Here is an 18,582-nt window from a genome sequence, read left to right on the forward strand (position 1 = left end):
TAAAAAGATATAAGCATATGTGATCAACATTGAAAATTGTTGATGAACTTTACTTTGAGCGCACCATTTGATATTAATGTGCCTCTAATGTTTTCCATGTGAGAATTGATACTTTTTTTTTATTATTGTTAGATTAAGTAATATTTTCACTCTAAGATGTCATTTTGAACGTGTGTCCCATTAAATAATGTGTTTAGGTTAGGTAAGATTTAAATTGAACGTGTCCCATAATATACATCTACCTCGATTGTTAGGTTAGGAAATCTGATTGTGTGCTTACGGTTAAATAATGTACTTTATTTTTGTCTCGTGATATATTTTGGAAAATGTATATTTCTATTGCTTGCTTAGGTTAGGTAAATTGAATTTGTGTGCTTACGGTTAAATAATGTCCTTTATTTTGTTTCGCGATATATTTTGTGAAAATATGTATTTCAATTGCGTAGGTTAGGGCTTTATATAGGTTAGAAAATTCAATTCTGAATGTGATTTCGTCTATGTAACTTGTATTTTTTTTTTTTTTTTTTTTTATGTTAAAGGATAGTAAATGTGCCGCTTTCCATTGATGTGGTCTCATGCTATGCGAGTGCATACTCGGTCTGTGCAGATTTCAGCTAACCTTAAGTTGTAGTTTTTTTTAAATATATTATTCGAATATGCTTTCGTGCAAGACTCTGTTTTGGGCACATATTTAGTTTAAGGGTACATATTTGCCTCATCGGGAGTTAATATAGCTGATCGATGTTCAGCTTTATTTATAAACATATACGTACTTACGGTTATTCAATTTGTCGTTCTTAAACACAATTTGAAATTTATCGTGTGTCCATTGCTCTTGAAAATTAATGACATTATATTGTGAAGTTAAAAGTGATAATAATGTTGATAATGACGTTCTAATCTCTCATAAGATATGTAAACCCTGGCGTAGAGAAGTAGAAGTAGAACATTTTTTTTTTCATTTGTAAATATCTCATCTCATTAATAGTAGATTTTTTTTTTTTTTTTTTTTTTTTTTTGTAGATGTATTATGTACGGTTGATATATGCTACTTACTTGTCCTAAAGTACAATGAGAATGTAGTAGCAGTCATGTAGGGCTTATGTTGTCGCTTCATTCAAACGAATGACAGGGTTATAAATAGTGAACGTCTATTTAGTAATAATCTTAGTAATAATAATGTCATTTTGTTAAATGAGTGACTAGAGCGTATGGACCATTAGTTCTTGAGTGATCACGAACTGAATATGTATCATAAAGATATCAAAATTTGAGAATTGATACAATGTTTATATTAAGTCAATGTAATAACATAATATCGTAAGTGATTTGAACATACTGCGATGTAGGCAAATATTTGACAAACATTATTCTGTTGCTCCTGATAATTGTTACAATGTAACTGTTGACTGATTGGCACAAATAAACAATCACGACAAAATTTCAATTCTATAATTTCGAATACTGCTCATAGAGTTAAGCATATGTAAGTTTGATATTATTTTTTCTTTCATTCAATTTAAGTTAATGACGTTGAGTCGTCTTTCATTTCGCTTAGCCACTAAACAAGAATTTGAGATCTTTTTGATAAATTCGTTGCGCATGCTTGAACTGATTTTTTTTTTTTTTTTTCAATGACCGTAATATTTGGGTTGTTATAAATTAGCGATACCATCCAGAATTTTGATTTATTTTCAAGATATTCTCATTCCTGGAAAGTAGGAATGTTATAAGCGGCTACACCAGTCAGGATTAATTACCTCGTCTCCTTCTTACGGTGTAGAAAAAAAAGGTGTAGTACTAAATTAAAGCTAACATAACCTAAACATTGAGTTTAAATAATTGTGCAAACTGTAGGTTTGTTATACCGTAAAGAAATTTGTATTGTTTATGAACAGTATCTGTTATTAAAATCAGCAGCTGAAAGATGGTTAGTCGCTTTCGTTCTGTAAATGACGTCCAATATATTCTTCTTGCAGTGGTAACTAATCACAGCAATAGTGGATAATATTAATGGGGGGGAAATCGAGGAAGACCGGTATCTAAGTAGTCATAACATCGCTAATGATCTACACATCCATCACCAAATACTGTTAAACCATTTGAAGGTAGCTGCATACAGAAAGAAGCTCAACGTTTGGGTGACATATAATCTAACTCAAAAACTTTTATTCGATCGAATTTCTAAATGTGAATCTCTACCGAAACTAACGAACTCGAGCTTTTTCTGAAATAGTTGCTCACGAATGGTGAAAACTGAATAAACTACAACAATATGCGTAAAAGATTTCACAACCTATAGCAAAGCCCACAAGCACTGATACCTAGGAAGGTAATACTTTGCGTTTGGTGAGATTGGGAGGGCATTATGCTTCACGAACTACTGCCACCTGCCAAAACGATACGGTAGATCTGAACCTGTACTGATGACAACTAGTACGATTGTACCTAGTAATTCAAAAGGAACACCTGGAACTGGTCAACTAAAAGATTGTCGTATATCACGTTGACAACCCAGACTGCTAATATTTTAACGACTCGTCAGATATTGAGAGAACTTTGCTGGAAGGTTGAAATGTATCCACGTATAGCCCAAACCTGACACTGCCAAATTTTGTTTCGATCTCAGCAGAACTCTCTCAATGGTAATAGTTCCAAAAGAGGTTTATGAAAACCACGTGTCACATTTTTTGACCTGAAATTACATAAGTCCTATAGCAACGGATTGTAATGTTACCGGAATAATATCTGAAAGCCATCGAATAAAATTTTTTCATAAAGTTATCTATATTTTCATTTCACAATAAATATATTCTCAATTTTGAACTCCAAAGGCTCAATATTTTTTAGACAACCTGATAATATGAGTTCAGATTGGCTGAGTTGCGTCATTTGTGTGAATAGAAACTGTCATCGATATTTTGTTATGAGATTTTATTGTTTAGTGATCGTGGATTATGGTCGGAACTTTAAATCTTACTTTTATATTTAAGTGATATACGTATTTGAGTGATGCTTATGTAAATCGATACTATTTTATTGCATAAATAATAAAACAGTGTTTAAGTGAGAAAGGATTGAACAGTAAAAGCAGCGTCATTTTGTTCCTTTCAGCTTTCTTCAGAGTTCTGGAACAGACACACCATGTCGAAGAACCAAGAAATATGCATGTGATCTGTGCTCAAAAGCTTTCTATAGACCAACTGAGCTAAAAAGGCATCAACGCATCCATACAGGAGAAAAACCATTTAAATGCCCTCAATGTGACCGAAGTTTCAATGTGAAATGCAATTTAAAGTCTCATTTTACACTTCATTTATCCCGAATAAGGCAATAGAGTTTTTACACATCAGATTTTAACGAGAAATGGTTAAATGTCATGTTCATAGTCATATTCCTTCCTCAAAATTCATTCCAGTATGAGTGAAATATGATTAGATATCAGTAGCAAATTTATAAATAATAATAATTGATTATTATATAATTTTATTGTTAAAATTAGATGCATAAGTAGCAGCTACATTATCAGGTTTTCCCTTGTTACAACAATCTACCCGCTATCGAAAGTGAAACTTATTCCTTCGTGCTTTCAGAGATTGTCTGCGATGAGAAATATTATAAAAATACTATACCATACTATGTAATGAAAGCCAGAGCTTTACAACATTCAATAATCGACACGCGAGGTAACACGTATTTATGAGTGAAGCTTCTTTTAAAATACATAGAGTAGTTTCGATTAAAAGAGGGTAGAAAACAGGCTAGTAGCAGCTCTAAATGAAATAAAAACGAATTTAATTTTTAACTACGTGTGGTTTCGTCGTGTAAATACAAAGTTCCCATGAATCTTGGACGTAATGAAATGTTAGAATCATAACTTTCAAGGCTCATGAAGAAAGTCCAGGAAAATGATACGTAACCTCGCAGTTCAGTCTTCAAAGCACTGGGAATTGTTTTATTTTTGACAGAAGTTTCATTTGAAGAAAGAAACTAACAACTTTTCTGATGTTATTGAGTACATCTAGTACAAGACCTGTTTCCATCATCTGTGTAAAGTAAAATATTTCAATAGTAGTCCGTTATCATGTCTAGGGCGTTGAAGTTTTTGCATTAATTCATTCGAATACAACATTTCCATTGGAAATACGTTAATTTTTATAAATGGGAATCCACTGCTATCGAATTCCAACTTCATTGTATAAAATGTAATTGTGTAGAGGAAGATGACTATGGAATAATGAAGCAGCTGTCATGACATCGTTGAAAGTAAAATACAGTTTTAGAGTTTTAACAGACCAAATAATTTTGTGTTATCATCCTGCAAAACACAAACCAATTTCCTTGCAATTTTAAATTATTTTATAAATATACCAGGAGTGATTTTTCCGGTTTGCACAGTTCTTTTCTTTCTTTTATTTCAGTTAAGTTACTTCATATGTTCAAAGTAATATAGAAATATAACAAGTATACAAACTGAATTTGTATAGTATCATGTTGTCCAAGTAAGTTCGTTTAAAACATTTTCCACTTAATTATTGAAGATACAGAATTCGTGATCATAATTTATAATTTCCTCAGTACATGTTATGGTCTGTTGGTTCCGACGTGTAAAAAAATCGTATCTATTTCGAAGTTATTATTCTCTTCGTGGTGGTGAGAAATCAAATCGCCAAATTTTCTGTTGCTTACACAATCCTGTATTTGTATAAAAGTTGAGCCGTAAGAAACGTTATGAAACGAAAAGTTAGAAGTAATGCTTATTTAGAATAATGAAAAATTCTCTTAGTGATGCGAACTACTATGTATAAAATAGTGAGGGAAAGTAAGTTTAGAGATGTGGCCTAAAGGAAAAATATTAATATAAATATTCGTAAAAATAAATTTAAAAGACCCTAAAAATCCATGATATCCTTTTTAGGTAAAAAGTGAAAATTGAGATACAAATTATGCTTCCGTAATACACGAATACTAACAGCATATTGCAAAAAAACTTTGTCATAAAACATACGCATCCATTCATGTAAGAGATTTGAAATGAAAAAATCTTAATGTTTCTCTTCTTCTCTTTTCTTTTTCTATATGTACAACTTGGAGGTAAGTTACCTACATAATGTATACCACACTTACGTTCACTTTGGTAAATTATTTTAAAGATTATATATTAAAACCTATGATAAAAAGCCTTTTGTCTAAAAGCCGAAAGATATGTGTAGAGTAATCTCTTTCTCAAGAATACCATAAGATAATTTATCTTTTTGTAGTGGTTGTTTGAATAGAAGTCACATTCTTTCAGTTTGCATTCCCAGTCGTATATTAGTTTTGTAACCATCACCATTTTCAATGTAACCAAAATCACTTAAATTTGACAATGTACAGTCCTTTATAAAGGTGTTTATCAAGTCTATAAACAGTTTTTTGTCTGTCTGTTTCATGTGAATAATTCCTACTATTATTATTTGGACATACAAAATAAAGTGTTTCTTTAAAAAATAAATAAATAAAGTATTATTTTATCTCGAAATTTCGATGGATTAAAAATAATGAGACTCGAGATCTAAACAAAACATCAGATTCTCCCTACACATATTATTTTATTATTATTGTTATTATTATTATTTAATTAGTTTGTTTTGGTTTGCTGTATTTGAAATTTGCATTAGTTTCACTTAAAAGTATTGTAGAGGAAACGACCAAGTGTTCAGGACGACCGTTCCTTTTATTTCGTTGGATAAAGAAGTTTAATGCGTTATACTTCTTCATTTAGTTAGAGGAAATGCTAAGTTTTCTATTTCCTACACCGACAGCAGTATTCTGTCATCTTGAATGAAATGTATATCTCATCTTACCAAGTAAAAGAACATTATAACTTTTGTAAAATATTTCCCCTGTCTCTGAACTAGCATTTTGTTGAGTTTAACGTCCCACGATTATGCACGATGCTGAAGAAGACAGTGATGAAATGGATGATAATGGTGAATGGGGAAGCGGAAGAACCGTGAGAAAACCCATGTACACGATGCTTGTCCACCAGAAGGCATACTTGGCGGGAGCTGAGATCGAACTAGGAACCCCACCGCTAGAGGTATGCACTCTACCACTAAAAATTTATAACGGACCCTAGAGTGTATACGATACTCTTAAACCGAAAATATTTATTTCTTTTTTTCCCCACCTGATTGAATGTTGTTGGTAACTTCTTATATAATTAGATAGTACGTGAAATATCTCCGAGAACTCTTTCTAAGATAAATACTAGTTGGGGTTTGTGCCCATAAGGTATGAAGCACATACTTTCCTCGTACTTGAATCACTGGATATCAGAAAAGCTTTTTTATAGAATAAAACTTTCGAAACTGGCAATCGTCACAAGTGGTTCATTAAATTTCATAATACATGATAATTAAACTGAGCCTTGAATAATGATTAGAGACAACAGTGCCAAATTACTTTGAGCCGGAAATAGATTAACTACTGCATCATTGGATAGCAAACGAATAAGACTGCACAGTCACAAAATACGGTAGCAAGGTTTTAAAAGACCGAAACATGCAAACAATATATCATTGATAGTAAGCATCTTTCCAGATTGATGGTAGGTCTGTATGGTTTGCAGTGTATGTAATGTTAACTGGTAAGTCTTAACCTTAATCTTTTACATTTAATTCTATGATTTCCGTATCATCAATTAATTGCTAACACTTTGGAAATGTTAATATATAGGCTACTAACGTGCCATGATGAATTATCAGGAGGAGTAATTGCAAACTTTCCTAGATTCTAGTCTTGCTGTTCTTTTTAGAGATGGTGCCAATGTCTAATGATATATAACATGAGTTTCGTGCAAAATAAGTCAATGACTCATTTTGACGTTGTAGACAAATTGTGTGAGGCGTAAAGAAAATGTGTTTTGGAGAATATTTACTATGGTATAATCTTCATGAAAAAGAGCTGTCATATGATCTACTCGAAAACAGTTCTTAATGTTTTGAAGGCGAAAATTTAACAACAGAAAATTTTTACCAGAGTTTATGAATTAAGTATAATTTGGTAAGATTCTGGAATTTATGTTAATATTACAACAAAAAACATGCTTTAAATTCCATATTTGTTCCACTTGGGTGAATAGCATCAAATGAAGGTCATCATTTTTCATGTTCAAAGAGTAATTAATAAAATAGGACGATTTCGTAATTTGTAAATAGTTCCTAATATATATATATACAAAATATTATCGTAGAAACGTAAAATCTTGATTCATCTTACTTCTGACAAAAGATGAGATTTATTAAAGATTTAATGTTCTGCAATTGCGTTTTATGTATTTTCCGTCTTTGAAAGAATTTATAAATTACGAAGCCTTTCTATCTTAACCATTTCTTTTTGCACTTCATCACTATAAAATGATGATGAATGCATCTTCAAATGCAAGTTGGGAGTATTTTACTAATTCAGTTACTTTGATAGTAAATGTAACTTTGTGTTAATACTTTACTACGAGGTTTCTCAACCTATAAATATAAATAGAATCTAGTAGTAGAAAAAATATTTTTAATGATTATTTTAAATTTTCATATTTCGATAGACGTATGTTTGTTTCATACTAATTACCAGGCTATTATTTCACTTCCTGTGTAAGGTTTACACGCATAAGTGGTAATCAGCAATAATCTAGAAGCTTATTACAAGCCGAAAATTACTTATGGAGGTCGCTGACGAGAGGATATGATAAAAGCAGGGTCGTGGTATGAAATAAGTTGAGAAATCCTGCTTTACTATGTACAAGATATCGATAGCTGTAAACTGTCTGAATGTAGAGAGAAAGAGAGTTAAAAAAAAGTAAGTACACAATAACGTGAGTTCCATAGAAAAAAACAGTTGTGTTGTATTTGGAACTTCGTGTCAGCAGATAGAACATAATTGGAACGTAAGTACGTAGTACGTCGGAAGTACTACTCTATATATTTGTTGCTCTTCCTATCGTAAATGTAGTATCAGAAATCAATTAACACTTCAATTGAGCAAAATTTGCATAAATTTACTTTAATTGTTTTCTATTTTAATACATACCTGAAAATGCTCCCTTTTTTTCTTTCTACTTGCAGTTCAACTTTGCCTTCAAGTTCCACAGTTCCGGACAGGGCATTGCCGAAACTATCTGGTGCACTGTATGGAAAGAAGTTCACGTGTAGTTTTTGTTCAAAACACTTTTATGATAGTTATGGTCTTAAGATGCATACACGTATACACACAGGAGAGAAACCTTTCGAATGTCCCATATGTTCCATGAGGTTTAGTCAAAAAGGAAGTGCCAATCGCCACATGCGCGTTCATACCTCAAATAAGCCATTTTACTGTAAAATTTGTAAGAAAAGTATCGCCTCTGAAAAGAAGTATAAAAGTCATATGTTCGTTCATCAAGTTACAGAAGTTACAGGAGATGGTTCTAATAAGTACTGTTAAATACAATACTGTGGACATGTTTGTGGAGGAAATCTGGAGTTAATGATATTTATGTTGTTTTTTTTTCTTTCTTTCTTTTGTGGAGTTCATTGAAAGATATGTTATAATTTTAAAATATCTTCTTTTATTAAACCAATTCAAGTTCGCTTTCAAAAGAAAACACAAGTTAGTTTGTGAAAATGACTAATATAAAGCATAATGCTTCTTTTATTAAGGCTATTGTTAGTAAAAATAGGAAATAATATTTTTTGCTACGTCAAGCACAAGGATTTACAAGTGAGTTTTGTTACTGTAAATACATACAAAGAACTTTTTAACTTTTTTATTCGTAAAATTAAATTTAAGAGATACTCTTTTAACTGTTATTTTTTATTCGAGATCTATTTAACAAGCTTTCTAATAATTTGGAAAGGTACTCTTTTATTTTAATGCTGTATTAAGTATGATTTTTGTTTGTTTGTTTCTTTGTCACCTAACAGTTACAATTCTACTCTGTAGTAAGTTATGTAAACATTTATATGCATTTTGAATAATACTACAGCAGTTAAAGAAGTATGAAATCATCGAAGCTTAACGTTTAACATTGTTTTGCGATTATAACAGCATCTTCACAACTTCGTATCAGAAGTGAGGAAGATTTCTACAAACTATCACCAAAATACAAGTCTTCATAAAACACTTTTCCATTATTATTATTATTATTTGATAATATATAACAATACCACTTTCAAAAGAATAAACCTGTAGTGCAACAAAGCTACATTGTCGTATTAACAAAATAGGTCAAGAGGAAATTGTGAGAAGTAAGATAGGTTGCGCGATTTGCCTTAATCTGTTGAGAAAGGTATCAAGGAACACGAGAACAGTATGTTTAATTAGTAAATTAAATATTAGACGCAGTAAATAAAAGAGTACGTTTAAAATTATTATAAACATGCATCAATTCATATCCATAAATAAGTCTCCACTACCCAACTTCAAATAGTATTACTACACTCTATACAATGTGTATACACACACACCATAACACACATCTTAAATTCTATAACATAAGATTTGACTTTTAGTGCTCCTCACAAACACTTTCTGACCAATAAATATCTTCTGGTGAAAACATTAAAAATACTTGCTGGGGAAAAAGCTAGCTAATCTAGTATACCTTTTGATCATAGTAAAGCCGAATATTTATTTATAAATTCGTCTCTTTTGACTGTTAATTATCAAATTTTCAAGATTTCCAGTATGTTTCTATCGCTGTTACTACTGCTGTTTTGTAGTTACATATAGAACATTGTTTGTTAAATACTAAGGTAATACTAAAACTTGGTTGTAGCATTTTCCTTTTAATTTTATTTATTAGCAAAATCAACTGCGCTCAGCCATATCAATTGCAAACATATTACTAGATAAAATAAACTAATTAATGAAAAAATATATTTAAATAAAATTTTTGTTCATAGATAAAACTAGCAAATTACATCCAGCTTCAAACACTAGGTTATATAATAAACACATTATTCTTGTAGATGTTATGTTGACAACATTTAATCTCGGTCTGGGAAACTATAATATGTTAGAAGACCACGTTAGGTACTTGGAGTTGTGTTTGATTGAAGATTTTCGAAATTAATTGTATTGCATAATAAATGAAAAATAAAACGAAACCTTTCAGTTTTACGTCCCACAGACATGCCGTGTAGGCTAAAGGAAACTTTGATGATGGAATGGAGAGATGAGACTGAAGAAAATGGGAGAACCTTGAATAAGTCCACGGACATGGTATTTGTTCACCACAAAGACCACTTGATGTGAGCTAAGATCGAACCAGCGACCTCCCACACCAGAGAAGAACACTGTACCACTGAGTCTCTCTTACATAATAACCTGTAGGTGCTAGATGCCTTTTTCCTCCCTTTTCAGGCGGCATTCTATTAGAATAAATTTGCACAAGATTCTTTCGTGTTTTCAAATTTCGAATTTAGTATTTGTAGTCTATTAAAGGTGTATCCGACTTTTTTCTGCGAAAACAAATGAAACACGGGAGGTATAGTGGATTTTCATTGGCATACATGACTTTTTTTTCATTCACAGAATTTGCTAGTACACTAAATCAGCCTGTGAATGATTAATCTTCGTTTGGGATTTCCTTTGCCGCGAAAGGATGAAACTACTTGAGTAGCAGTATTATATCAGGTTTTATCAGAAGTACAACATTCCAAAGTACAGTTTTTTTTTTTTTTTAATTTTATTTATTTCTTTGATTCTTGTGTTACCGTATATCACAACTATTCAATATAACTTCAAAACATTATAAAAGAACCCCGTGGAGTCACTCAGTCGCCTTTGTGATGTGCGGCGCATACGACAGACATTTGGTCAACGAGAAATTGATTGCTTCATCACAAAATGCCCACACCCGCTTATTCTTCGTATTTGAAGCTAGTTGGACGGTCCCAACATTCCTCTGGTTTATTAAATAGCGTGCTCTCCCACCATAGTTCGCCGCGATTTTTCATTCTGTTCTCCAAACTGAAAATGCGACTAGAAATGACTCTGTTTTAATTATGAGAAGACATTGCATAGAACTCCACGAGTGACCTGTATTTAATTTCCAGAGGACTTCCAGTTATGCTTCCAATGATAGTGTGATAACAGAAAGAAGTGTGTACAGTCCCAAACAAACTACTTTCAAAGATATTGATTTCAAAAACGTCCAAATGAGTAATTGTATTTTTCTTAGTCGACAATTAGATGTTTTATGAATAGACCACATAAACTGGTATGTGAGAACTTTCGATTTTGTACTTTCTGTGTGGAAAGACGACATAATATGATGCGCTGTAGGTAGTAAGGGCGAACTCAACACCGGTCTTTATTATTATTTATTTATTCATTTAAGGTGATACGTGGCAGCAACCACTTTTTCACGTAGGTATACTGTGTGGAGTTAGCTCTTCTTTTCCTTAATAACTAATCTATAGAGGAACATTTTGTTGAGCTTAACCTTACTATCCGGAATGCCTCATGTTGGTCCTTTCTGCAATTTGGACTTGAAATATACAAAATAAAGTAATTTTCAAATTGTATTAAATAATAAGATAATTGTTTACTTCTTACAGAGAGTGAAAAAGTGGCTTGACTGGACCGAGACTCGAACCCGAGATCTCCGGCATACCGTGCCGATGCGTTAACCACTACGCCACCCAGTCCGCTTCCCAGAACAGCCAAACACTGTCTCACTCCTGCAGTCGGTACTCTCGGCACGGTATGCCGGAGATCCCGGGTTCGAGTCCCGATCCAGTCAAGCGACTTTTTCACTCTTTGTAAGTTGTTTAATTCGCACCTACAGAGGATTGTAGTGCGTAAAATAAATCGGTTGTTTCCTCCTTTCATTAATATAATTGTTTACTTGCTTGTTTAATTATATCCGCATACATGTAACTAATGCAATTATAGTGTGTTAATATGTAAACATTAATGTAATTTAATACGTTGGAAGCTGTAAATTTATTTTCTAACCCTAAGAAGATTCCGAAGTTCATATGTTCTGTTGACATACGAGAAATGTGAGTATTAAAGAAGATTCAATTTAAATGTGTCAGTAATAAATAAAAATAAAAAGGGATCAACATTGGACCTTCTGCGACGTCAGTATTTAGCTGTCGAAATTTAGTTGTAAAACAAAACCACTTAATTTATTTAGAAGTATTTAATGATCTATCTGACGAATGCATAAGAAAAATTTATATAAAACATATATTTGAATATTGGTACTTGTAGTTGAATTGCGAAATTCACTATAACTGCAATCGCTGGATATAAATTCATGTTGATAAGGACAGATTATAGGAGAAATATTGAGAAAATTCTTGATTGTATATTATTGACACAAAACATTTTCTCTGATGCACAAAGATCACTGATGTGGATCTGTGTTTTTAAGATAATTATTTTGGGTAGAATTTCGGTGAATCAGAATTTCTTTGTTGTTTCAGTGTGCTTCTCGCTTTTTCAGTTTTCTTGACCGTGATCTCACCAAATGATAAATTATCAACTAATACATATAGAACTGTCATAATTTCTTAAAACAAATAAACAAGTAAAATAAGGTTTAAACTGCGTTAGATTTTTTAAGATGTTCCTCTACTGAATTTGCAATTAACATAGTGCAAAATATTGTATTTAGCTTGTAATTATTGAAGTCAGAGCAAAATAAGAAACAAATTAATACTTGGAAGAGCACGTATCAGTATGTTGCCACATAAAGAGTGAATATTCCGCTGATGCGTCCATTGTAAATACCCTCTTAAGGGAAAAAAAAGTAATAATTTTTTTTGCATCTTTGCCGCTAATAGAGAGAGGAATGAGGAAATTAAGGAAATGACAAAGACGCTTTGCTTATTATTATCAAATATCAACAAACGATATTAAGGTAAACAAGTAAAGGAAAGTGACGATGATGATGGTGATTATTATTATTATTATTATTATTATTGTTTTAATTTAATATCCCATTTTAGCAGAGACGATGTCCTGCAGCTAGGTATGGAATTCGAACCTCAGTGACTCTACAGGAAAGCGAACCCAGAATCCATAGTGTGTTGAGCACTGCGGTTTTAAGCGTTCGATGTAAGGTATTGACAGTTGTTGAAGCTATTTCTTTTTCCTATCATGAATAACATTCATAAATTACAATAATCCCCCAAGTAATTCCATATTTTCCGAACACTTCTGAACATACAAGGCAGCAACATAGTAATAGTTTTTTCTGCAAAACTTCGTTAGTAACTACCACTATGACGTTTATTTGAGGTATATATTGGTTCATTTGATATATATATATATATATATATATAGTAAGACTTGTTAACTTGGCTACCTCTCTAAGTTGACCACCTTTGTATCTTTGGCTGCATTGAAAAGAAAAGGTATTTTTTTCTTTTATTTGAAAGTATTTTCTCCAAAAATATAGCAAGCGGTGGTACTCTGTATAGCTTATATGACTATTGTCAGTAATGTATCAGTACATTAGTGCCGTTAAGGCTTTCCAGTGACGTTTTTTGTTGCAAGACCTTTCGTGGGTCAGTCCATACGAATTAAGATGTCCTTTTGTTTTCGTCACGTTCGAATCCTTACTCCCGTTGCGGAGCTTGCAGGAAATTCATAGTAAACGATGATCGGATACACATTAGAAAGTGTTAAAAGGAAAGATGCATAAGGTAATAGAACAAGTCTTTTTGTTTGTAGCTTGCTGGCTAACAACCATTTTCCAGATGCACAATCGGTCATTTTCAGTGTTTTACTACTGAGAGAGGTGGGAGAGTGTGTGAATGTTTTCACATTCTGTATTTGTGTTGGCAATATTGTTAATACGCAATGTTCTGTCGATATCTACATCAAACAACATTTTAATGATTTTTATATTTTAAAAGTAAAATTGAAGTTCTAAAATTGGCGTATATCTTGACCCTCTGTACAGGAAGGTGCCCATGATTTTATCACGGGACATGTTACTATGGTGCATAATATTGTGTCCGTTAGTTGTCCAGAGGACTCCCGTTCTTCCTAAATTTTCGTTCCCTCAATTCTTCCTTAAACGTTGATTTACTATAGTCATGCTCTCTTTGAGCTCACAGATCATTACCATGGAACTTTAAAATTAGAAGATGTCACTCTATTTCGCATTATTAATTCTTACTGAACGCATTTCTTACTTATTTCAGATTTACTTGTTTTGAAGAGATTTTTTAATGAAACTGGATCGTCTTCAATCTAAATTTAAGAAATCAATATTACTGTTAAAGGAAATCAAATTATTTCTATATTTATTTGTAAATGTTCGCCAAGAACTACAAAACTTTATCTTATAATTCTTTCATTATTAAAAATAATTAAAATTACTGTTTTATACAGAACCTTTTCACTTTTACTTTCAGCTTTCCACTGTTTATATCATCGAGAACATCGACTTTGGCCCAAAACACCCTAAATGTTGATTATGTCTCTTCAATTGAAAAACAGTATGAATGTCCCTGGTGCACCAAACGCTTCCTTTATTCATATCGTCTCAAAAGACATATTCGTGTCCACACAGGAGAGAAACCATTTGTATGCACTATTTGTTCCAGAGGTTTTAATCAGAAGAGTACTCTAAAAACCCATTTATTAGTGCATGTGGACAAACCTTTTTATTGCAAAATCTGTAGTAGAGGTTTCGCATTAGAAGATGTATTCATGAAACATACTTCTATGCATTCTGCCAAATCACACTGATTAATTTTCAAACAGAAGGTAAATCATATGAGAGAGTTATAACTGCTGTAAGATTTTTTTTATATTGTTAACAGATTTGCATGAATTATTACTGCTTTGATATTTTTATTTTTTCGAAAAATAAATAATAAAATAAAAAGTAAAAGAATATTACTTACCTCGTAAATAATGTTCAGACTGATTTAAAAATAAGTTAATTAATATTGTAAAAATGATGAGTGAATTCCTTTTCTGTATTTTAATTTTTAACCAACTAGTACACTAATTCAGGAAGACTTCCTCTGGAGGATGCAAGTTGGAAATAATTTTCCTAAAGAGAATAATCCACTATAGTAATGTATACCTACGTTTGTAATTTCTGTAATTTCAATTAAGATGATAGAATAGTTGAAACAATTCTATAAAACTATACTCTGTAGTTCTCACTATAATTGCCTAATTATTGAAAAGATTTTGTTTATATGTTTAACGTAGAGATGAAATTTGAAAATTTTACTTTATTTAGACCAAAGATTTGTTGTCATTTAAAAAGTATATTATTTGCTCTTAGTTCTTTGTAAGAAATTATAATTAAAGCATTGTACGTTGCAGGTTTTATGTACTTTTATAAGGAAGAGAATTATATTTTATTGTCGTGCAAGTCAAAATATGATTATATTATCGTAAAGAAAAATGTATTATTTCTTTATTTAAATAAATCAGAAATTTTATATACTGTTATATCTATGTACCAGTGAATTCTTTAACCTGAAATCATATTTACGTTTGTATAATAAGTACTAGACTAAGTGAAATGCTCGTTCTTCGCACGTAGAGAGTACGTTTATGGAAAATATTTTAATCCTCTTACGATACATATTTCCATGAAAATGTAATGATATAAACCCATTACATACTCCAGTTTTCACAGAAATGTTCAACTACTACCCCTCTTATGGTACTCCTACTCTTAGTCCCCTTTAATAGAAGTGACATTGTAAAATCCCAGTTTAAGGCAGGTACTAACTCTTTAAAAATTCGATTCAACGGTTCAACTGTTTTCTCGAGATGCGACCACCGACAACAGACAACATCGATTTAAATATAAAGCAAGGAATTATAGAAAGTCTCTCCTTTCTGCCCCTTAAAACGGACTTTTTCAAAAACGCTAGGAAACATGTCTAATTAAATGAAGAGTTTATGTAAGTCCCCCTCCCCACGAGTTTCAATTTTGTAACGTGATGGGTGTTGAGAATTGAAATTGTTGGCAACGAGGGACTTTAGTTTAACGCGAATTATGTAAACTTTAGAAGGAGAAGAAATATTCTTTGTTAGCATGTTGTTGATGAATAGTTGAAATTGTAATAACTAATAAGTTACGAAGTTAGGAGTAGAGGGTACTATGATAAGAGGGCTAATTGTGGCTCGATATTAGATATAGTTCTATGATTGTAGTGATACGTGGCAGTAATTAAACGTGTGATACGTTAAAAGATTAAGTTATATACAATTTAGTAATTATTCATTGCAATAAGTTAAGCCTATCAATTTACTACTTCAACTACTCATATTTATAATTGAATTTTTATCACTATCAATGGGCTCGTGACATACTGTATTTTTACATAAATTTTTAAACTCTTCTATCCCCCCTTAGGATAGTCAGTGTAACATGATGAATTCCCAGCTCGCTGTTCAACCGTGTCGGCGTAGTACGATCACAACAGGCAACATCGCTTTTAATGTGAAGAAATACATTATAGAAAATATCCCCTTCCTTCCTCCACTCACCCTGTTAAAACTGAATTTCTCAAAAATGCTGGGACACGTGCCCAATTACTTTTAATGAGGAACTTATGTACCAAATTTCATCTGACTAACTTGAAAAAATCGTGAGAAACTCACCTTTACGCATAAATTTTGAACTCCCGCTCCTCCCCGTAAAGTAACATTTTAATCAAAGTAACTGTACAAAAACCGAGTTCGAGATAGCTGATAACCATATCCTAAAATTAATTTCAAACGGTTCACCCGTTTTCCGCAATGCTATCACAAACAAGATCCTTTTCATTTATTGCATAATTGATTGTTCAGTATAAAATACAATGACATTTACATATGTTTTTCTATTCAAGTATACAGATCATTTACGTAATTTTTTTTATGTGAATTGTTAAAATTACATTTTTTTAAAGGTTCTGAGCAGCATTTATGTAATGCACGCCAGTTCTCGCTCACGAAAGCAAAATACATCAAAATCTGCAATTTTGGAACCTTTCAGAAGCATTATGAGTAGGTTTTGTGGATTTGATCCATTTTAATTAAATTATTTTTTTTATATATAAGAAGCAAGCATGAATATATATATATATATATGATACATTTATTTTCATATTTATGTTTAGGTGAGTACCTTATTTCCATATATATCTACTTTGTACACACAGACTTTATTTTATATATCTATTCTTTTATGAATTATTTTCCTGAGTACTTTATGAGAATTCTAGTTCTATTTCCGCTCTAAAAAAAATATACAAAGAAAACGGTATTGTCTATAGCCTGAAATATGTAAAGTTTCCTTTACTTTTTCTTCCAGCTCGTTCGTTTTGCCATTATCATCCGTTGTGGACAAAACCAGAGTAGGCATTGTATCTGCTTATGCGTATGGAAGGCGGCACGCATGCTCCTGGTGTTCCAAGTGCTTTTATTATTCATATGAACTAAAAAGACACATTCGTGTTCATACAGGGGAAAAACCATTCACATGTACTATCTGTTTCAAAAGCTTTACTCAAAAGAGTAGTTTGAAGACTCACTCTACGATTCATATGGGCAAACCTATTCAATGCAAAATCTGTAGCAAATATTTTACTTCGGTAGATGATCTCAACAAACATACATCTAAACATTATGAAAAGTGATGTTACTAACTTTTCAGCAAAAGGCAAGAAAAAATATCAAGAAGTTAGCACATCCCTATATGAGAAGTGGACCTACAACTTAACGTATAATCCAAATCACATGAGCTCCCTCCGCGAAACGAACCCGAGTGTCCCACCCCAAAGGCGGATACACTAACCTTTAGTCACGATGAAGCTTAGTTTAACTATTGTATTGTATTGATGTATCAGTGCTTGTAACCAGTTTTCTAGTTTGTCGTTACTACTTCTGTTTGCAAAATCATTTTTTCCTTTCCTTTTTATCTCATTATTTTTGGGGACAAATAAATATAAATTTATATAAAAATGTTATTAATTTTTAAAAAAGTAAATATATTATGCTATGTAAATATTGTATTGCTATGTGATTTTGCGTGTGTGTACAGATGTATGCAATATGCGAGTTTATTTATTGTAACATTTCCGATTTATTCCGCTTAAATAATTAAGATGTTTTATTATAAAATTTCAAATGTTTCAAACATCGCTGTGGATTGTTATAATATGACTTGACGTGTTCTACTAGAAATGCAGTCATTTATATTAATGTACTGTTACACAAAATAATTAATAATTTTATCATAAAATTGTATTTATTATAAAATTTTAAGACCTTTAACCGCTTCGAAGATCCTTTGTCTGTTTAATCTTTAGCTAAATACATGTCATGATATTGAAATAGAAAACTGCTTTACGAGTTTTTCACAAATAGAATATATGGCAACTTGACATTTTAGTGGCTACTTCAAAATTCAAAGTTAAAGTTTTTATGATTGGTTCTTACTAAGCTGGTTCAATTTTATAATAAGTTATTTATTTTTATTAGGTAGAAGACATAAGGCTATCACTTTAATATCTACCTAGTTGTGTAATGTGGATTTTTTTTTTTTTTTTTTTTTTTTTTTTTTTGTCCTAATATTTCATGAAT

At 31.6% G+C, this 18,582-nt stretch overlaps 1 protein-coding gene across 30 annotated transcripts in view; it reads left to right on the forward strand.

The window, feature by feature from the left end:
• The window catches only part of LOC145680652 (uncharacterized), a 407,115-nt gene that overhangs the window by 190,990 nt on the left and 197,543 nt on the right, over nt 1–18,582 (forward strand). Inside the window, exon 4 of one of the 30 annotated variants that reach the window (XM_081751393.1) lies at nt 17,312–17,651. The exons of 26 other annotated variants lie outside the window; for them this stretch is intronic. In XM_081751393.1, coding sequence (XP_081607519.1) covers nt 17,312–17,636 — 325 coding nt within the window. In that variant the 3' untranslated portion in view covers nt 17,637–17,651. Of the gene's footprint in view, nt 1–3,114; nt 5,451–8,102; nt 8,748–14,396; nt 15,360–17,311; nt 17,652–18,582 lie in introns of those variants that run through there. 3 more of the 30 variants (XM_081751383.1, XM_081751375.1, XM_081751417.1) reach the window with 3 other exon arrangements.

Source organism: Thermobia domestica, chromosome 3 (genome assembly GCF_964235325.1).
Source record: "Thermobia domestica chromosome 3, izTheDome1.hap1.1, whole genome shotgun sequence".
Lineage (NCBI taxonomy): Eukaryota > Metazoa > Arthropoda > Insecta > Zygentoma > Lepismatidae > Thermobia > Thermobia domestica.